The sequence below is a fragment of the Podarcis melisellensis genome (assembly GCF_964234715.1).
Source record: "Podarcis melisellensis genome assembly, chromosome: 9".
NCBI lineage: Eukaryota > Metazoa > Chordata > Lepidosauria > Squamata > Lacertidae > Podarcis > Podarcis melisellensis.
Genome location: NC_138541.1, coordinates 17717273 through 17740277, shown reverse-complemented (window position 1 = coordinate 17740277; position 23005 = coordinate 17717273). Strand labels below are relative to the sequence as shown.

At 40.6% G+C, this 23005-nt stretch overlaps 1 protein-coding gene across 7 annotated transcripts in view; it reads right to left on the bottom strand.

Moving 5' to 3' along the window:
- The window catches only part of GRID2 (glutamate ionotropic receptor delta type subunit 2), a 792384-nt gene that overhangs the window by 182616 nt on the left and 586763 nt on the right, over positions 1 to 23005 (bottom strand). For all 7 annotated transcript variants that reach the window (XR_014171606.1, XR_014171607.1, XM_081924868.1 and 4 more), the window contains exon 9: positions 14803 to 14904. Coding sequence is in view for 5 of the 7 variants with exons in the window: in XM_081924868.1 (XP_081780994.1) it covers positions 14803 to 14904 (102 nt within the window). In the remaining 2 variants the exon portion in view is untranslated. The remainder of the gene's footprint in view (positions 1 to 14802; positions 14905 to 23005) is intronic.

Here is a 23005-nt window from a genome sequence, read left to right as displayed (position 1 = left end):
TATTGTCTCTGTATTTGGCTGCTTGGTTTTAAGTAATTTTAGGTTTCCCTGGGCAAGATAAAGCAACTAACAAATTTAAATAATAATAATAACAGCCTCTACGATATGTTTTTTTTATATTGAATATGCTCTGTGTATGGTTTTGTTACTGTTTGTATGGTTCTGTGTCAGTTTGTACATATGCTTGTGATAAATGAATAAAAAACTATAAAATAAAATAAAATAAAATAAAATATTTTCTCATCCTTTATACACCCAACTAACTATTGCATTCTGCAGGACAAGGCATCCTGCAGCTACAATTCTATCCAGTCATTCTGCACGGTGTCATGATCAGGCCTTCCCTGTGGTGGCAACTAACCTTTGGACAGACACAATTTACACTTTCTTTGTAATGACTGTTGCAAACTTTCCTATTTCAACAAGTCTTTTAAGAGGAGATTTTTATCCCAGCCCATATTTTTATTGGATTCGAAATTGTTTTGATGTTTGCAATTCTTACAGCTGCTCTTATATGTGTAACTTTTGAAAATTGTTTGAACTGTTTTAATTCAAGCAATTGCATTAGATATGTTTTTATTGTAATGCGGAATTGCTTTGAGAAGTTCATAGAAAGCAATTCATAAATAAAATAAAATAACAACAATGGTTTAAAACAAGAAACTTCTATCAATCTGCAGCAGCCAAAAGTAGACATTATTCAACAAAAGGATCCCATTAAATAGTCATCCAACATAGTTTTATTATAATCGCATGAAACATAATCTCAAAATAGGTTATTAGAAATGAAAAGGGAGAATCATTTCAGTTTTCCTCAGTGACTACTCCCTGCCACGTACAAAAATAAAAATATCAGAAATATTACACCACTGAAAACCTGTGTGCTTATTAAAGAAAAGCAAATAATAAATTAGTGATAGCCGTTAAGGTGTCAGATTTCCCATGCAATAAATCTGATCAGCTAGAGTAAATGAGATCTTACACACACACATCTTTGTAGTTTATCAGTCCAAATATATTATGCAGTGTTTCCTGGATCTCTTTGGAAGGGGAAAATGGGTGGTTTAAGAGACGATGTTTCATATATTAGGATGGATTTATTCACATCAGTTGTCAGGTTTATTAGGTAATAGTGGCTCATAATTCAGAATTAGAATTTTGTTAGTCAAAAGTGCATGCTAATTGTTCATCAGATTTATAAGACAGTTTGAAGCATGCAAGCAGCTTTGTATTAGATTCTAAGATTTCATTAATGAATGTGCAACAGCTGGCAAGTAAGGAACTTCAGACTGGTTTCCACTGTGTGAGACACAGACAACAGGAATTTGATTTCAGAAAGGCTTTTGACAAAGTCCTCCATGATATCTTATGGAGAAGCTGGTAAAATGTGGGCTGGATAGATAACTGTAGGTGGATTTGTAGTTGGTTGACTGACCAAGCCTAAGGAGTGTCTTTCCATCTGACCTCACTGCTTACTGCCACTCCCCTGGGAATAAAACTCCATGCATTTGAGGAAGCAGGACTCCTATGGCAATAATAAATGTGTTAAGTCTTCAAGTTGCCACCAGAGTCTTGCTCGGCTCTGCTGCAACAGGCAAATGCGGCCACCCCTCTGGAAATCTCAGCTGGGAGATTTTAGCTTCTCACCGAAACCATGGAAACTGTCTTTATGACAATTTGCAATCTGATGTAATTGTTAATCCCCAGGGGTATATTCCAACAAATAACAGATGCAGATCGAAACCCAAAAATCTTTTTCGTTTTTCTCCTGGAGATAAAAGGGCAATTATTTTATTTCTAGCTAATGTTTGATGATGATCAGAATAAAAAGTGAACCTATCTGTTGATGGCTAGTGAGACCGCACAGCTGGAAAAGAAAAGAGAACTCAAAGCGACAGTTGAGGAGGGATTTCCCCCCCTTTGGCCTTTTATGAGACCCAAGAATATACTGACACTTCATTACTCGGGGCATGAGTTCAGTTAGGGTAACATGAGTTTGCTAAATGGCTTCACAAACACTCTCATCAAATTATAGGGAATGTGCAGAAGTGTTTTCTGCTGATTGTCGTTCACCGGCTCCCTGCTGAGGAATCAGAGGCGTTATCACCTTCTCTGTTCCCTGCAAGATATATCTGGAGATGAAGAGGAAGGGCCTCAGGAAAGAGAGTTTCATAAGACATTTCCTGATCAAAATAAAGAGCTCTCTTAATGCTAATTCACATATTGTGTGTGTATGGAAGGGGGCACTGTTTCCATTCTGGTAATGCTGGTCTTAATCCAGCACCCTGCAGCACCTCAGAAAACCCTGCTTTAACCTCTTCTCACCCACCAGGCTGCCATTGTGCTTGATGTGCTGTTGTAAGACAAGATGCTCTAGCACAGCAGTACTGAGCAAAGCAGCATGGGACAGGGAAGGGGGATAATGCTAAGAGCTTCTGAGCTCTATTCCAAGTCTCCTCAGTTATGTGGGTGTTGACTGAAGAGAGGTCCTTATTAGCTCTCACCCTGTACATATATGCAGGGCTTTTTTCTAGCCAGAACACAGTTCCAGCCCCTCTCAGGTGGGTGCCATTGCCATTCTAAGAGAACAAGGAAGGCATTTATGGTGAGTCCCAGCACCTCTTTTCTAGAAAAATAGCACTATGTATATGAAATACATTCCCAGAAAGGTTGGGGCTGTAATCTCCTTCCAGCACCAAGAAAAGTCCATTCTTTTTGCCCAGGTCTTCTGCCACATCAACTAGCTGGCTTTAATCTGTTACTTTTATTTTTGCTAGCTCTTAATGTATGTTTGTTGCTCTGCTGCATTCATTTATGTTTGTGACTGTATTGTTCATGTTTTGATTTTACTTTGATTTATTCAAGAGCTTGTGCTGAAGATCGGCATATCAATCTGCAAACAAACTTCTTTTCTGTAAGAAAAGTGGTCCTTGAGCTCCTTTCACTACTTTCCTCTCAAGTCAGGTTTCCTAATTTCCCCAGCATCAAAGGGTGCCATTGTTTCTAACATCATTGTTCTAAAAAGCACAATGGAGGAGCACAAAAGGGATAGAGCTCATTAGTACAGCACATGTTTTGAATGCAGAAAGTCCCAGGGTTCAGTCCCTGTTATTTCCAGTTTAAAGGAAAAAGGATAGCTTTTGGGTAATGCAGTAGCTGAAAGCATGGTAGAGCTGCACCACTCACCTGACCTCCCTCTGGCTGTGTTGTTGCTGCATACCAGGGTGGAGGAGGACGGATGAAGTCAGCATGGTACAAACACAGCAGTAGGAGGACTGCACTGGCTCTGCCAGCAGATTTGCACCATACCAGCCTCAGCACAGTCTCGTCCCTCTCCCTGTCCATCCTGATCTGCAGCAGCAACTCAGCTGGAGGGAGGTCAGGTTAACAGCATAGCGCAGTGCAGCCCACCACACTGTCTGCCACTGATGTGATGGAACCCACCATGTGGAACAGCCTCCTTTTGGAAACAAAGCATGTGGTTTCTGTTCTATATTTCTGGAATATGATGAAGACTTTTCTATTCACCCTGACATTTCCATGCCAACCAATGCCTACTGTGTGTCACCACAAAACACCGGATCCCACATTTTTGTTGGGTGATAAAATAAATCCACCTTCTGCTTTCCCTACAAATTCTTGAGCTCTCATCTCTTTTAAATGATAGTAAATTGTCTGTTTTTTGTTGTTTTCTTTAAGTCGATACTTATCTCATTGCAAATGGATGTCTCCCTTTAAAAAGGAAAACATCTTTTGAACATTCTGCCAAACACAAATAAAAGAGCAGAAAGAGAGAGGGAGGGAGAATGTTGATTGGTAAGAAATGGAAATGGAATCTACAGGGGTCCAGAGCACACAGTAAAGTTTGATCTGCAAATGCATGACCTTCTGTGCTCCTGTTGAAAGAAGTGGTGAGATCAGGTAATTAGTTTGACTGTTAGTATTCACAGAGCATATTAAATGATCTCAGTGACTATCCTTTATATTTTTCTGATCATACCAGGATATGTTATTTTAATATTGATATTCTAATCCATTAAGATGAGCTCTGCAACGGAGTACAACTTTCTTTTCTGCTAGGAAATACAGCTAACACCTACCCACTACCCCACACAGAACTCTGCTCCTTTGATTTTGTTCATATAGGTAACAATTCACAAATGGTATCTCTCAGTGCTGGCCTTAAATGGGACACTTCACTTGAGGATCTCATTCTGTTACTCCAGTGGACCAGATATCAAACAGCCCACAATGATTGTATGCCATCATGCTAAATCACAGTTTAGTGTGACAAGTATTGTGCTCTTGCTTGCCCTTTCCTTCTTATGCAATGCCTGTGAGAATGGAAACTGCCCCCTTATTTTCAGTAAACAATGGTTTAAGAGTGTTAATGTTAACCGTGGTTTGTTAAAAAAAAAAAAGCAGTCCCACAATTTATGGTTTGAATTGATCCATTTCAAGCATACCATATTTAACATTAACCACAGTTTAATTACCCAGATTACATGGCAAAATGTGTTTAATCTAAAATGGATGTGAAAGCTTCCAAACATTTTCTTACAGCCACACTAGAGGCAGAGAGGGGAATGGAGAGCGCTCGAGCCAAGGTTTGACCAGGCTCATTTTCAGCATTCCGAACCATAGTGTGATGTCCAAATGCAGACTAAGTGTTCCTTCTCTCCAATTATACTTTCTAAGTCCCATCAGCCATAAGTATTGGCCATGCTGGGTAGAGCTGGTGGCAGTTGGAGCCCAACAACATCAAGAGGATGAAAGGTTCCCCATCCTTGCTTGCCTAAGACAAGCAGAGGAGAATTCTGAACACTCTAATTGCACTCTGTCCCAGTGGTGCTCTAAACGCAGCCTCAAACTAATATTTAAAAAGTTTTAAATAAACCCACAAGCTGCAAGCATACATATTGATTTTAAGATTTATTAATGTTTGCCCTTTTCAAAAATGGTGGATGTTGGTGAGCTCTGAGAACTGAATGATGAGCTGCCACCCCTTCTTTCTCTCAGGTGACAAGGAGCAGACATTCAGTAAAAAGGAGGTACTTAGAAACGTCAGAGTATCTGCAAACCACTGTTCAAATGCCAATTTCAAGCTTACATGCCCTTGTTACCTTCTTTGACTTCTCCAAAGTTTTAGCTCCCCAAGTTTCAGTGTTAATCATTCTGGACTTTATTCCCCACAAGCTTTCAGAAAGAATATGGAGGCACCAATACTTCATTTTCTTGATTGCTTTATTGACCACTGTTCCATCGTTTACACTTGGGCAAAGAACGGCATCGCAGCTTGTTATTTTTAATTGAACAGCAAAATGCATTACCTTGATGTTGGGAATCAATGGCTAAAATTTAATTGAAACATTTAATATTCTAGTTACAGAAGCTCTACTGCTAACAATAAGATGATTTTTTTAAAAAAAAGTCTGAACAGATAATAGGCTAAAGGGAAAACACAAACACACACAATGAAGCATCTTCCCCCATAAGCAGCTGGCCAAGAAAGACCCTTAAGAAACGATGGATATTAAGGCTATGTCTAGACAAGGCAGGAGTAGAGTAAATGAGAATGATAACTGTATTTCAGGACCTTGTTTTCTTATTACTGGCTTTGCTCTCAGGTCCCAGTGAATTTCAGACTCAAAGAAAAGTTTATGCAGACCACCGGCTCATTGGGCTATCTACCATCACTGCACTTCTTCCATGAGACTGTCCTCTGTATGTTTTTGAACTATGGCCATGCTGTCTGGCAGTAAAGGGGATTGTACTCCAAAACATACGGAGAGCACCAGGTTGGTGAAGGCTACTTTAAGCAATTTCTGCTTCAGGATCAGGAACAAGGATCATGTACAGGATCCCCAAAGATAAGAGAAAAGCTCTCTTTCTGCAGACATCTCAAAGGGATTTGATGATTGCAGCGGTTGGTGACAACCAAGCTTTTCATTCCCAGTTCTCTGCTAATGGAACCTATCCTAGAGGAAGCTTTTGAAAAAAGAAGTTGAAGGTCAAAGATGCTCCACTCTGCCTGATTTTGCCACTAAGATCCCATTACCACGGCCCAGATACTGTTGCTGCTTTGGGATCCTCCTCTCCATGCTTTGGAGGCTGAAACTTGACAGTTGCATGATTCTTGTGCATATTCTGGGATAGCAGTTACTCCCAGGGTAAGTGCTCTCCCAAAATATTTTTTCCGACTATATGTCATTGTCTCTCCCCACTTTCAGTCACATTATATTTAGCTTTATTGTTTCCCTAATAATGGTCTCCATGTTAGGTTTCTGTTACTTGTCACTGTGCAGTGCTTGGAGTCACAAGACTCTGTTTACATTGCAAAGAGATTCCAGACAGTTGGAAGTCTCATGGGAGACGGATGTTGATATTACTAGTTTCCTGTTTCTTTATATCCATTTGCCTCTCTGCTCTCACAGAGAGAGGATGTATATTTCTTTTCTGTCTGCGTAGTTAGAAATAAAACTCTTGGCAATGTAGCTCATATTTCTCATCCTTCTGCTGTTGGAGACTCTGCGTAACATGCCTGGAGCCTCATCAAAGGCTCAGGTTGTGAATCACTGTCGGAGGACTCAACCGGAGGAGTAGCTCGGTCGAACACAAGTTCCGACACTCCACACCTCAAATTAATCTTTCTGGACCCACGCATTTCCAGGCAAACATTGCCTGTGTCCTGTTCTGGTCCTATGGCAAGGCTATCTCAGCACCATGGAGAGCTCCTAGTGCACAACTTGTTCTGACAAGGCTTGGAAGTGAATGAGGTCTTTTGAGCCCTGGTCTCCAGTCCTCCCATCCTATGTCCTACTATCTCTAGCCCATCTCTCCCCTTGTGGAGAACTATAGCCTCTTAAAGGGTGGACCATCTGGCCTGACAGTGGGTACTTCTCCTGCATTCTAGATGCACTCCCTCTGTCAATGGACTGTAGGAGAACTTGGTCCCTCAGACCAACAGAAATATGCCTATGAGGGCACCTGTGAGTCCTGGAGATGAGACATCTGGTTCATTGGGCTGCTACCTGCCAGTCTCAGTGGTCTCTTGATCAACAAGGAGCCATAAATCTAGTTTGCTTCCTTATACGGCAGCACTGTGACCTCTGACTCTGTGTCCTGGGCTGGATCTAGACATATCAAAGAAGCACTGTAAACTTTGTATGAGAAATCACATTGCCGATAATGGAACTCCACATTGCCATCCGTTTGATCTAGACATATCAAAGAAGCACTGTAAACTTTGTATGAGAAATCACATTGCCGATAATGGAACTCCACATTGCCATCCGGTTTTAATGCATATACAGTCATACCTCATGTTATGTTTGCTTCATGTTATGTTTTTTCCGGTTGCATCCCACGGCGACCCGGAAGTACCAGAAAGGGTTACTTCCGGGTTTCGCTGCTTGTGCATGCGCAGTAGCGCTAAATGGTGCTTCGCACATGTGCAGAAGTGCCAAATCATGCTGTGCACCTTCGCAGATATGGCGCTTCAGGTTGCGGGCTTTTCATGTTGCGAATGGGCCTCCGGAATGGATCCCATTCGCAACCAGAGGTACCACTCTACATACAACACATATAAAACGTTTTTCTTCACAAATCTAGCTGAGTTCTTAGTGACTACAGGACTATGGAGTCTTGACAGTCCAAAACAATTTTCTTTCTGATGTCGGAATGAATAACTTACTTTTAAGTACTTGGGAAAAGGTAGTCCCCACCTCTATCACTCTGTAATTCATGCACTGGGCACCAGTATGAACTAGAACTCCCTGACCGATTGTGCTCCATACGATTAAGATTCGAATATTCATTCAACCATGAATGCCTTGTCAACCTATAAAATGGCCTTAGAAAAAGTTTTTAACCGCAGTTAGCTGCTACACTGAAAGCAATTAGATCTGTTTAGATACAGGATTACCTGAGGATTTTTTTTAGAAGTGCCAACAATTTCAAAACCCATATTACTTACTGCATGTTATCTGTTTTAAATTAAAAATGACTGCCTCCCAGGAATCTCATAAAGCATATTTCATTTTTAGTGACAGGTTCCAATCCAAGGCCTGGTGTGGCTAGAAAGAATAGCAAATAGCCAAGTGCTTCTGTCATGCATCAATCTTCATGATGATTTTATTCATCCAACAATAAAATGAGCCCATTTATCAGGGAGGCTGTAAATTACTAGCATTTCAGTTTTTCTTCATAGGTTTTTGCTAGGAGACAGCTGTTCTGCTCTCTTTTCTTCTGACTGAGATGTGAAGTAGAGAGAACAACAGAAATCAAAGCAGAAAGTTCTGTTGCCTTGCCATCACCCAGTTTCTGTCAACTAAAGCTTCCCAACAAATCCTAATGTAACCATCAATTATTTCAAAAATAGTTTTTCTTTCAACATGTGCTGATTGTATGCTTTGCCAAATAGTAGTAGTAGTAGTAGTAGTGGTGGTAGTACTGGTTGTTGTTGTTATGAACATTACTATCATTTTTGTAGAAGTGGGACCTGCAACACAATTCCCCTCTCCCACTTTTATATCTGCCTTCCTATCTATATTCTTTGGCAATTGAAGAAACTGTGCCCTATTTTTTTCTGCTGGGGGGGGGGTTCCCCTACTAAGAGTTTTTTTCCTTAAAATTTTGTATTGGTAGTTCTGCAAACCCGGGGGGGGGGGAGGTCCACTGGGCCAGCTGATACCTTTTGTGTGTGTGTGGGTGATGCCATTTAGACAACATAAACAGCAGCACTCACAGCCTGAACATAATGGTACTTTACAGAACAGCAGTATGACAGGTATCTGTCCTGAGGATCCTACTACTGCATTGAGATAGAAGGAAGAGAAGGAGAGACAAGAGTAGCAAGAGACAAATGTGGGAATTCACAGTGGCACCTAATTGGACTTTGTTTTTGAATAATCACAACACACATGCAACACACTTATAAACACAACAGGCCTATTAGGTGAGAAAGGTAGTGAAAAGTGTAGAGAAAGGTGTTCAAGGCCACCCCACTGAACAGGGTTTGTAAGCAAGATTAGATGTTTTATTGTACAAATGTCCAATCTCCCCAAATCACTGCACCATACTGGTCCCACAGAAAGCAAGATGGAAGGAATGAAATGAAAAGAGACTAGGATCTGTTTAGTGAGAAGAGTGAATAGAAACAGAGAGTGGGTGGGGGACAGATATTGTACACCCCTCCTCGCAGTCCCTCTTCTTTCTCTGAAATCACCAATTTTTAAAAAGAAAAAGATGTGAGCAGACTGTAGACAATGATCCAATAGGAGAACATAGGCCAACTTCTAGTATTTCAAATGGCACTTGGTGGATAATTGCAAAGAATGGATTGATCCAGAAAGAAGTGCATGTGCAATGCATTGATCCAGCCAGGTACTTTTCATACAAAGTGCTTTGCTGGAGCAGTGCATGCTGTGCAAGAGTCTTAGGAACCAGCCAGTGCTAGATGATCAACTGATCACTTACTTTAAATGTAAAAAGCCACTGGTGGACCGCGGCTATAAAAATAAATAGAAGAGACCATGCCAATCTGAAGCAACCCAGCACTTCATATAAAGCAGGGATGGGGAAAGATTCACAATATAAAAAAGTACAAGAGAGCTGTTCTTGTTTTTTGTAATGAATCCTCCCAATAGCCTTATTTTGAGAAAATAAATGAAATACTATTTTTTTAAAAAAACCCAAAGCTTTGAAATAAATGAGTGAGCAAATGGTATCAATACAGGAGAAAAAGACAAGTGTGATGGTACCCTGTGCCATTATTGGCCATCTGAATATATTTGCATACTTCATCTCCCCTTTCTTACGGTTCACTGTATGAGCCTCCCTTGCTTTATGATGAATATTTCCTTTCAAAGAGAAATAGGCAATGTGTGTTAGAATTCATGATTGTGTGCTAGGATATAGGATCATTTGCAGCAAGTCAATAGAAAATATGCCAACATGATATAAACAGGCTTCAGGAGGGCGGGCAGATCTGAAATGTTATTACTGTGAAAACAGAACATAATTGTCAGTAGAGTGACTGACATTAAGTTCTGGAAAGAACACCAGTTCTTTAAAGCAGGTAGTAAGGTAAAGGTAAAGGACCCCCGGACGGTTAAGTCCAGTCAAAAGCAGGTATAGACAATTGGCTGCCTCTAGGCCAGTTATAGTCCTGAAGCAATTTCATCCTGGCCCCTGGTGGCCCTATCAAACACATTTTACAGTTGTAAGGAATGGAAATTCCAGCTATAATGTCCCATCTATCTTTCAGATTTTGCATGTAATCTGTAATGTGCCATATTTTGTCTATTATGCTATGCTACTGGGCACTCATGCTCAGGGTCAGCAAAAGGACTGAGCATGCCTTTGGCAAAGTAGCCTCTAGAGGAATCACTCCTATATGTTTGGGCTCCCAGACATGGCCTTACTTGGCTGTGGTAGAAACATACAGTCATTTTAATTTCCCACAAGGTCACCAGAGCAGCACAGTTCAAGGGCATGGCCCTCCATGTGCTTCTGGACTACAAATTCAAGGAAGTCAAGGAAAGGCTGTAGCTCAGTGAGAGATCATCTCTTTTGCAATGTAGAAGGTTCAAGGTTCAATCCCCCACATCTCCAGGTAGGGGTGGGAGAGAACACTCTGCTTGAAACCTAGAAGAACTGCTGCCTCCTGTGTAGACAATACTGAGCTAGATGGATAAATGATCTGACTCAGTAGAAGGCAGCTTCCTATATTCCTACGGAGAACTAGACTTTTGCCAGAATGAGAGCCCTCTCCTTTATGCTTCAAAGTGAAAGAGTGAGGAGAAGGGAGGAAGGAAGATTGCTGGCTAAATCAAGCTGTTTGAGTGTCCCATAGGGAAAATAGCAATACTTTCAAGGGTGTCATTGAACACACACACAAAATCAAGATTGGATTCATGGTTTTGGCTCAGTTCTATCTGCTTCTTGCAAGAAAGCTGACCTGGGTCACATGCACACCATATATTTTATCAGTCTCATATCATTTTAGCTATTGTCACTGCCCCCCAAATAATCTTGGGAACTGTCATTTGTCAATGGATGCTGAGAATTGTTAGGAGACCCCTCACAGAGCTAAATTCCAAGTACCCATAACAAACTACTGTTCCCAATTAATGGTATACACTAAAAAAAATTCCTTGCTACTTTATATAACATTTTCTCATCACCTCCTTCATTATCCATCATGACAACTAAAAGATTTGAGACAACAAAAGATACAGTGGGCTAAAATTAGCAACCAGTGCCTACTAATGCTCTCTTCCTAAGCCAGCCTAGATCTGTTGAGAGATAAGTGCATTTTTATTCTTAGATTGAATAAAGGTTCCATCCCACACAATTGCAACGTGATGAGTAAGCCATAATCATGAAAGCAGAACCTGAGTTTTGTTTTTTGCTGAGCCCTAAATGTGTAATGTCATCAAAGTTCATCAGAGCTGAAAGAGAAATACTATCAGTCCACCTTAACTTTGTGGGCACACAAGTAGATGATAACACACTAAAGTGGAGAGATTCACCTAGTGTTATCTTCCTTTTCTTTACAGTATTCATGCCACTGTCCTAAATAATTTGGGTATTATAGAACAGAAGCCATACTCCTGCTTTCGGAGGAGTGACACCCCAGGTCCACAGACAGGAACAGTTGGGGAAGGACTAAAGAAGTTTGAGTGGTATTTCATGCTTGGTAAAAGGCATTAAGTCCACATAGCAAGACTTGGACTTAAAATCCTCAAGTGTGCAGAAGAAGGCACACCCTGTTACTCCAGCAGGAAGTTCTTGCAAGCACAGCAAATGGGTAATGTAGACCCATTATCCTTCTAAGACTGCCCTACATCCCTCTAGGTTTCCTTACCACCACCATCCCCTATGGGACAGAGAAGGTGACAAGGAATGATGGGATAACTTACAGCGCAAGTTCACAGCTGACTTGGTCCCAGGACTATGTCCTGAAGACACATTTCTTTTGTTTTTTTTTGATAGAATTACAATCTTGGTGGATCAGGGGAATGCTGTGGATGTAGCGTATATTGAAGACACATGGCTTGCCAGTAGTATGTGTGAAAAAGATCTAGGGGTCTTAGTAGACCACACGTTTAACATGAGTCAACAGTATGATACAGCAGTAAATTAAGCTTATGCTATTCTAGGTTGCATCAATCAGAGTCTAGTTTCCAGATCAAGGGAAATATTTTACCACTCTATTCTACCTTGGTCAGATCATACTTGGGAGTACTGTGTCCAGCTCTGGGCACCACAGTTTAAGAAGGATATTGACAAACTGAAACGTGTTCAGAGAAGGCTGACCAAGAGGACCAAGGGCCTGGAAATCAAGCCTTATGAGTAAGGGTTGAGGAAGTTGGGTATGTCTAGCCTTGATAAGAAGAGATTGAGACATGACAGCCCTCTTTAAATATTTGGAGGGCTGTCATATAGAAGACAGAGCAAACTTGTTTTTTGCTGCTCTAGAGGGTAGGACCCTAACTAGTAGATTCAAGGTCTTAGAAAGGAGATTCCGATTAAGCATCAGGAAGAATGTTTGACAGTGGAATGTTCTCCCTTAGAAGTTGATAGACACTCCTTCTTTAGAGGCTTTTAAGCAGAGGTTGGATGGCCATCTGTCATGGATATTTTAGTTGAGATTCCTGCAATGTAGGCTGTTAGATTAGATGATCCTTGGAGTCTCTTCCACCTCTACAGTTCTAAGAAATGATGGTCCTAGGGATTGGGACAGTAGACCAGGTGGTTGAAAGAACTGGGTATCTGAATCCAGGCTTTCTTATTTAAAAATGCTGTACAACTGAACATGCATATGGGCACATTTTAAATATAGGTTTCTATTCAGGTGAAATGCGTTTTCATTGTTTTCTAAACAAAATTGTTGCAGGGTGAACACCAGCAGGTGTGAGGATGGAGGTGGAATAACCAATCTGTCATGTGTGAAATCCTGAACTTTAAATCTCTGTCTCTCTCTCAGATCATATGAGCCTATATTGGCGTGAGTAATGGTGCATTTCTTTTTCCTATGCACATAAGTATCAAAGTCACTAAATCTTCATAATATAGTTGTTTGCCAGAAGAACGCATGCTGGCCAGCTAACTGAAATGATAAAATAGAGATGAAATTATAGAAGCAGGGGAAAATACAACGAGAAACTAATTTGAATTATGTTGAACATTCACTGAGCATTTTCATTGCAGGGATATTATGTTCAATCCATTTCAAATCTGTAGCAAGCAAAGTACAAAGACCAGCTTCTGCTACTGTGATGCTACTTTGATGAACATCAAATTAGCTGGAACACACAAACTACAAATAATACAGCCTTGTCATTTTGCAGTTGCTCACTCCAACTTAGTTTAGCTTAGTGGAAAAGGTATGAGTCTTGTTTACAAAATAGAAAGCATTGAAAAGGAGAAGGGGTTACTGCTGTGGGTCTTGAACGAAGAGTCCTATGGGTCAGAAACTGTTTCCCCGTGACCTGTTTGCCATGTCACTACTAATGGTGGTTGAAGGAGAATCTGCAGACAATTAAAACTGGAGCTCATTCACAACAGCTGAGAATCCTCCTGACTCGGGGGATTAGATGGTGCAATATCAAAAATGAAGATGACAACAACAACATGCAAACTGCAACAAAGATTCACTAAAAAGAACTTCAGATAACATCCAAAGTAAGTTTCTGTCAGTCTTCTAAAAATGGTGATCTGTCAGTGCCAGATAAGGGACCATAGGTAAGTGGTAGAACACACATTTTGCATGCAGAGGGTCTCAGGTTCAATCACTGGCATCTCAGCAGGGATGCAAAAGGCCTCTGTCATTTTCCACTCTGGAGAACTACTGGCAGTCAGAGTAGACAATGTTAAATTAGATGGATTAATGACATGACTCAGAATGGCTGAGTTGTCATCATGCTGCTAAATGAGGGCAGGGGCTCCAATGGCAGCTCAGCCCTGTGCCAGTAAGCCCCATTCTGGTACTCTCCACTGCCTGCCACTTGCACAGATCCCACTGTTCAACAGGTGGAAGAGTCTAGCAGAGCTGTGTGGAGGGCCACCTCTGCCTAATCCATCCCCTCCTCCCAGCCACAAAGGTGGTTTGAATTGCTTTGCCAGACTGTAAGTATGTGGGCAGGGATTGTCGTCTTCTTAATCTGTGTATAGCACTTATAGTAAATTTTAACTGTTCGAATCATTGTTAATCATTGTAATCTTTTTCACGCCTTGCTTTGTGCCTGGCATACGACGCAGAATACTCAGAAAGCAAAAGCAAAATATGGCTGAAAAGAGTGTAGCAATTGTTTTACTGAACTAATGTAATTCACCCTAAGATTATCTTTAATATTTTCTGAGTGCAGTAATTTGTGTGAAACGGCAATCAATTTGCTGCAGTAATTGGTGGATGACTGCCTCTTATGCATCATTTAGAGCTTGAGCTAACGGGCCCACTTTGTTTTGCCCTTTCCAACTAATGCACATGGCTCACATAACTTAGCACACAGTGATGGAAGAAGCAGAACAATGCATTTAATTCCATGCTGAAATTTAACTCTATTGGTAAAATAATTATTTTGTGGGGTGGCAAAAATTGACAAATATAAGCCTGATGGTACAATAGTCAGTAGAAAAGTTTCACCTTATTTTGCTCAAATTGTTGAATAATGTCATAGTTTTGTTGCTTTGCTTTTTCTTCTAAATAGTAGCCAACAGACTGTAAGTGAAGAGCCAAAATAAAGTATATATATTTTTATATTTTTTATTTCAAGAGGAAAATCAGATTCTGCTTACCAGCACTGTCACTACACGTAGGACCACCCCACGCATGTTATTCTCCAGCCTTCTGTCTGTTAATGAGCCGTTGAGACCAGTGACAGGATTCCAGCAGCCCAGCTGAAACACAGAAAAAGATGTGTCACTCTGTTGATCATGAAATATGAGCAGTTATTTCTATTTAAAGTAGGGATGAGGAAACCTATCGCTCTTGAAGTGTGGTTGAACTCCAACTTCCATCAACCCTAGCCGGCATGACAAATGGTCAAGAATGATGGGAAGGGTAAAAACAAAAAAATTCCTTCCAGTGGCACCTTAAAGACCAACTAAGTTAGTTCTTGGTATGAGCTTTCGTGTGCATGCACACTTCTATCTGAAGAAGTGTGTATGCACATGAAAGCTCATACCAAGAACTAACTTAGTGTGATGGGAAGGGTAGTTCAACAAGTTTTCCAACCATTAGTAAAAGAGAATATGCTTTGGTTACTATATACACAAAAAAACCATCTCCTATTATCAGTGAAACAGAAAAGGATACTGAAAAGATTACCGGTACTTCTCCAATATGAACCTGTCCACAAATTATTTACAGAGGACATAGGCAATATGGTGTCCTCCAGATATTGTGGACTACATCTCCCAGCATAGATTTGGGTTATTTATTTATCCTTGACTATTATTTATGCTGCTTGGGGCTGGTGGGAGTAATAGTTTACAATGTCTGTAGAGCACCAGGTTGGATAACCTTGATCGCTAGAGAATTTCTTAATTATCCTAATGCCATGTTAGGTTGGCAGAATGGAGAGAACCTATTCTCTGGCTTCACCTATAATCTTGAAATCACTGCCCATCTCACCACTTCTTCCACCACAGCCTGAATACTTTGTTTTAAGAATACTTTTGTCCTTGAGAGGCCAAACTGAATAATAGTGGGCCTTTTCACTGCAATGTTAGCTTAGTTGTGTTTGTTAAACAAAAAATAATTTAATAGCTCTGAATGAGTAAATTGATTGATTTTTTTCCTGAGGTTTTTGGTGTCTTTTACTGCTGTTTATAGTTGTTTTTACTTACAAGTTTTTAACTGTCTGCAGGCTTGTTGTTGTCCTGATTGTTTCATTGTATTTTGTGGCTTATTTTGAGAGCCTATTTGGACTCTGTAAAAGCTGGGATAAAATTGATTCATACATAGATATATCTAGGTAGGTGTGTGTATCTATCTATCTATATCTATCTATCATCTATCTATCTATCTATCTATCATCTATCATCTATCTATCTATATCTATCTATTTATCTATCATCTATCTATCTATCTATCATCTATCATCTATCTATATCTATCATCCATCTATCATCTATCTATCTATCTATCTATCTATCTATCTATCTATCTATCTATCTATCTATCATCTATCTATCATCTATCTATCTATCATCTATCTATCTATCTATCTATCTATCTATCTATCTATCTATCTATCATCTATCATCATCTATCTATCTATCCTCTATCATCTATATCTATCTATCATCTATCTATCTAATCTGTCATCTATCTATTCTGAGCATCAGTCAATATTGTAAGGGACCAACAGTAAAATGCATAACAGAGATGGGATTTAGTGTGGGTTCTGAAGCCAATGAGGAACATTAAAACAGGGACGGTGAAGTTATGGCCCATGAGCCAAATGTTTCCCACCAGGCTTCTCAGTATGAAAATTGAGACTATGAGGAATTTCAGTGCTACCCTCATAGATCATTTTTCAGGGATACTTTTTGACATTTGCTCTAGCAACAACTTTTCTAGAAAAGAGTAGTACACATCCCTTTAAATTGAATTCACCATTCTGTTGTAGCCATTTCTACAGCATCCTTTTGGGAAATGCTATCCACTGCTGGATTGTTGCTAAAAGAATAAAATTAATGTCTTCTTGCAGATAGGTCACTTTCAGGTTCTTGTTCAGCCTCTCCCTGAAGTTAATGGAGAGTTCCTAATTGGCTTAGGATCATCAGAATAAATCATATGTATTAATAATGTAATTTTTATTCTATATAAGGTGCCTTCGACACTAGGGTATATGAAATGCATGGAACTGCATCTTAATCATCCTTGGCTAACTTAAGATGCAGCCAAACCCCTTTATCCAGTGTTTGCAACAGTAGGGTACTTTTCAGCAACCTTTGAAGGAAATGAGTGCATGGAGAAGTCAATCTATAATCTACAAGAGCTAAGAAAGCTTTCAAAGTGGGATTAGAAGGACAAATGAAGTGCACAGGAATGGCCTAGAGCTCTAATCAGCTCCATTGATGGGAGCCTGAATTAGGAAGTTTTTTCCTGGCCCTCTAAAAGAAGTTCAAGGGTATACTCAGACAATTTAGTCATTAATCAAGAGGTCTGGCGTTTGACAGACCCACAAGATGCCAGGTACAAAATTCCAAAATAAGACTGAAGAATTAGAGTTTATCCACATTTATCTCTTTCCAGGCACAGGGCTGCACTTAAAAGTTCTGAATGTTGTTGTTTTGCCTCTGCGAAAAGCTGCTTTTTGCAATTGGAGCAAATGTCAATTTGGGTTTTAAGCAGATTGCCGTTTGCTCTGATACATCTGTAGGCAGCCCTGCATAGGGTAGGTTTTTAATGTTTAATGGTTTATGATGTTTTTATGTATGTTGGAAGCCACCCAGAGTGTCTGGGGCGACCCAGTAAGATGGGCAGGGCATAAATAATAAAATTACCATCATGGAATAGGACATTCCTATTTTCATAGGAGAAATGTTGGCAGGTATGCAAATGTAGAAAAATGATGTGCATGGGTGTGTGAACCAGCCTAGAGAGAGACTTAAAAATAAGGCCACGATGCATGGCTGGTGGGCTGTGCTGAGCTTGGCAGGTCACAGCTTGTAAGCGTTGTTCTGTTATATGTGCTGGGGAGCTGACGCCAAGAAATTGTCAACACTTTCAGAAACAGCATGATTCCCAAAGTTCAGTGAATAAAGCCATGCCATAAAATCTGGTTTTAAAATGGTTCTATAGATTAGGGGTGGGCAGAGATCAGACCTGTGGGATCCACTTTGACATTTTTTTGAAGTAGAATCCTGAGATCAGGGATAGGGAACTTGTGACCCTCCAGATGTTGTTGGATTTCCAACTCCATCAGGCCCAGTCAGCACAGCCAATGGTTAAGGATAATGGGAACTGTAGTCCAACAACATTACTTGTCTACATCAGGGAGAACCTATGATTAGCACCACCAAATGCTTTTCTTTCTAAGCAAATAGCAGGCACAGGGTTTCTGATCCACATGGGAACCACTACAGAGAGGGGAGGCTTAAAGTCCCTCCACGCCTGCCAAGACTCCAATTCAACTTGGTGGGGTGTTGATGCCACCTTTCTGCTCTATTAATATGATTGTTAAAAGTGTGTGTCTTTTCCAGTTTCGTGCCTTTTTTGGCTCCAGTGTTGTCAGCACTGACCATCTGAATTTGTATGAGAAAGGCCATGTTGTATCATCTCAAAAGCCCATCTAGTCCAGAATTCTGTTCTCACGGTGGCAAACCAGATGCCCATGGAAAGCCAGGAAGCAGGACCTGCGTACAACAGCACTCGCCCAATTTGCGATTCCCAGCAACTGCCTTTCTCCCATCCAAGTACTAACCAGGCCTGACCCTGCTAAGCTTCTGAGATCAGACAATATGTCAGAGGCAGTGTTCAGGGTTGTATGGCCATAGACCAGTAACTGCCTTTCTAAGGCACACTGCCTCTGACTGCGAAGGTAGCACATAGTCACTGAGGCTTTTAGCCTTATCCATCATGAATATGTCCAGAATCATTATAAAGCTATCCAAGTCAGTGGCTATCGCTATGTCTTGTCAAAGTGAACTCCATAGTTTATCTGAAGAAGTGTGCATGCACACGAAAGCTCATACCAAGAACTAACTGTGTATCTGAAGAAGTGTGCATGCACACGAAAGCTCATACCAAGAACTAACTTAGTTGGTCTTTAAGGTACTACTGGAAGGAATTTTTTTTTTGTTTTTGTTTTTGTTTTTACTATGGCAGACCAACACGGCTACCTATCTGTAACTGGATCCATAGTTTAACTGTGCTCTGTTCGTTCTTTCATTTTTCCCAGCCCACCATCTTCCAACATTCAGCTTCACTGGATGTCCTCAGGTTCTAGTTATTCATGAAAGTAGTATTATTAGAGAAAGTGATGTTGGGACATTGTGTAGGGGGGTTGATGACGCATGACTGCCCTTTATGGCCACTGTGAGTCACAGCCTTAGCACGGCAACTAGTTTGGCCCTCAGGCAAGCTTTCCATTTTCTGTGATTGAGATAATGGTGTGGACTACTCACTTGCTAATCCACACAAATATCCAAAGGCCAATCAAAAGTTCAGACTCAAAACATCCATAGATGCATCTCCTTGTAAAAATTAATCACAGCCATCTTACAGATGAAATAAAGGCAAGCCTTCTGCATGAAAAGAAGGATGGAAACTGATGCCAACAGCCAGGTTGAGCTGTAAAAGCACATTAAATTCATTCAGCACTGTGTCATTCTTAGTTACATAAAGAAACTAATTAGAACTTAGATCCAATTAGCATAGCCAAACGTGTTGAAAGTCTAATTACCACAGATACTGTACTGCTCTTGCCAAATGTAAAACCCTGTGAAGTTTGCAATGAGCCTTTGTTCCCTTCGGAGGTCAGCAAAAGTCCATTTTTAATTATGTTCATTAATGTGTACTTTTTATATAATTAACTTTTCAGCTTAGTCTATTTTAACAGCGCCTTTTTTTTCTTTTTTTGTTAAATGATACTATTGAGCTAAGGCAACAAAAGTTTAGCCTGCATCTAATTTCCCTGTTTTAAAGGTACATTTTGCTTTTCAATTATCTTCTTTTAGTTTTCAATTTAATCCTCCAGTTTACATGGCACAATCACGCCTAAAACAAATGTGAGGCTGTACACCACACAAAATATAACATTGATTCCCCACCAAACCTTCAACTCCCTAGGGGTACATGACAATTAATCATGTTAATTAAATCAAAGCATTTATTGATTATGATTTAAACAACTCAGCCTAGTAGAAGTGTAGCTATCAGATCTGTTAATATAAACAGCATGGCTTAATTTGAGTGTGGACTCAGTCCCTGAACTAGTTGTCGATATCAGCACTGAAGTCTTGTTTTGTTTAGTCGTTTAGTCGTGTCTGACTCTTCGTGACCCCGTGGACCAGAGCACACCAGGCACTGAAGTCTTAGTAACTACCTTAAGGGGTTGTTGTGGAAATACAATGAGCAGGGCACAAAACAATGAACACTGTCTTGGACTTCCTGGGAAAGGCGGGGCCAGGTAATAAGAACAGGACCCAAGGTCTATTTTATGAGTCCTTGACACCCTTTGATTAAGCAGGAAGGGTGTGACTGAACATGTGCAGAATATATTTCCTTCACCACCAAGAGCCTGTGCTCACACCCCTTTCAGCACACAATCGCCAAGCACACAATCTATCAGTAGAGGCTGCCTTCCTGTTACAGCTGTATTCTGTTAGTCCCCTCCATGGGGCTCCATGGTACCACTCCTGAGGTTGTCCAGCTTGCCCCAATCCTGTCCCTACAGAAATAAAGGCTATTCGTACCTAAAAGGTAAAGGTAAAGGTACCCCTGACCATCAGGTCCAGTCGCGGACAACTCTGGGGTTGCGGTGCTCACCTTGCTCTATAGGCCGAGGGAGCTGGTGTTTGTCTACAGACAGCTCCCAGGTCATGTGGCCAGCATGACTAAGCCACTTCTAGCAAACCAGAGCAGGGCACAGAAACACCGTTTACCTTCCTGCCAGAGCGGTACCTATTTAGCTACTTGCACTTTGATGTGCTTTCAGACTGCTAGGTGGGCAGGAGCTGGGACCGAACAATGGGAGTTCACTCCGTTGTAGGGATTCAAACCGCCGACCTTCTCATCAGCAAGCCGTAGGCTCAGTGGCTTAGACCACAGCGCCACCCGCGTCCCGTGTACCTAGACCTCTATTATGTGTAGGGTAGAACTCTTGTCCCCCTTTCTTTCCGTTTTGGGTCTGTGAACAGGAAAGTCATTAGTACATTTCTGCCATTTTGTCTCTACATCTAAAACTCTCCACTTAAGAGCCAAACTAATTGTATGAATGTAATCAGCAAAGCACATTTTTAGAGCACTCAGAGGGGAGCCTGAGCACCCGCAGGACTGTTTAGGGTGGGGAGCGGGACTTTAACTCTTTCTTTCCTTGCCGGAGTCCCCATGAAAATGTCTCTGAAGCTGTTTTTTCATAGGTGCTTCAGATATATACAAGAAAAGAAAAGGTGCACCCAGAAGACAGTAATGGAACAATATAGATGATAGATAGATGATAGATAGATAGATAGATAGATAGATAGACAGACAGACAGACAGACAGACGGTAGATAGGTAGGTAGGTAGGTAGGTAGGAAGGAAAAGGCAGAAGGTGTCTGCATTCCTTTCCATTATTTGCAATAAAAGAAAAGAAAAGCACTAAAAACCCCCACCATGCTGGGAGCTTATTCAACAGCTGTAAATGGTGATGTGCCTTAAAAATGGTTTGAGCAGGCAATGAGGGAAAAGCGGTCCACCATTCATTGAAAAAGGAAAGGCAGAAATTACTGCCAAATGCACTTAAAGCAATAAGACAAATAACCCCAAATGTAGCCACTGCATCTGTGTGCTTCACAGCCAAAGGGTTCCTTTTATAGCCCCTGTGATGACAAAGGAAAAGCAAAGGCTGACTGCATTTGGGGATCAATTTTAAAACATACATCGTTCCCCTTTGTGCTTGTTTGTAATATGATCATTATGTCTCAGATTGGGGGGGGAGGGGAGCAGCAATTGGCAGACCCCTAGCAGAATCCTTTTTCTGTGCAAAACTGAGGTAAGGGGCTAAGTTCATCAGGAAAGGACAAACCATATTTGGTCTTCTGAATTTGGTCTCCACTTAAAAGATCTCAAAGCCAGTTTGCACATCTCTCAGCAGTAGTTTCGTTACTTCTTATTAGGTGGAGAAGCCCATTTTAAATAGATTTGTACACATAATTTAATAGTTCCAGACCAATTCTACTTTGCCCACATCGGATCATCTCTTTCATTGAGTGTGCTCTTATGTCAAGACACTTGTGCACTGTCCTTTCCATTAAAAAGTTTATGTTTATATGGGTTCAATTTGGGAAACCTGGGCTGTATTCTATTACAATATGATATGATATGATATTTATAGTATTAGTAATATTTAATCTGTATGCTGCTCTATGCCAAAATAGGCGTCTAAGCAGTTTACAAGTATAAAATTGCACAAGCATTAAAATATGAACATCCAGAATTAAAACACACAATTAAAACTGTCCTGTTAAAACATTAAAATGGGCATCGACAATTAAAATCCACAGAAAATAATCCCATTAAAAATGACAGAGTAATGAAAGCAGGAGGCTCAGGTTGAAAGATCAAGGGCTGCATATAGTTTTATACTTAGAGTAATGTATACAAATATGCAAGAATTGTTTGTCTTTTTAGTGGAACCAGCAAAAAGAAATGATTCATTTCTTGTCAAGATCTAGAAGCTAAACAGGGATTTTTTTAAATCCATGTGGATTAACTCAAAATCAAGATTTTCAGAAAATCCCGTCCTTGCTTCTGACAGAATATGCAAAGTGAGTTCTTGCCCTTCACAGCTATGGTGAGATCTATCAGGTCCAGAAGGCATATGAGGTCAGTGGATCTCACCACAGATTAGATGTATCATGCACTTCTGCTTTGTCTGTTGCTTGGGGATAAAACCCTTCTCAATTAGACTTGCAAAATAACTCTTGAGAGGAGCAGCAGTGTGGGCTGATGTTACTAGGACTGTTGGTTCACCAGTCTGAGTCAGTATGTGGCAGGCACTTTATAGCAGCATGACACTCCACAACTGAAGAAAGTACTATCTACAATTTACATTACTCCAAGTTATGGCACCCTACCCCACATCTTGCATTTGAAGCTGGAAGGCCACCTTCCAGTAACTCTTAAGTGTCCAGACTCAAGAGATGAACATTTGCGTTTCCAGTTCACAAAGGAAGGGACGCTATGGAGTTTTGAGCTGCAATCATATATGTATTGGAAAGAAATTCTGCTGAAATCAATGCAACTTATCTGAAAGTCAGCAAGGTTAGAATCAAAATGTTAGTA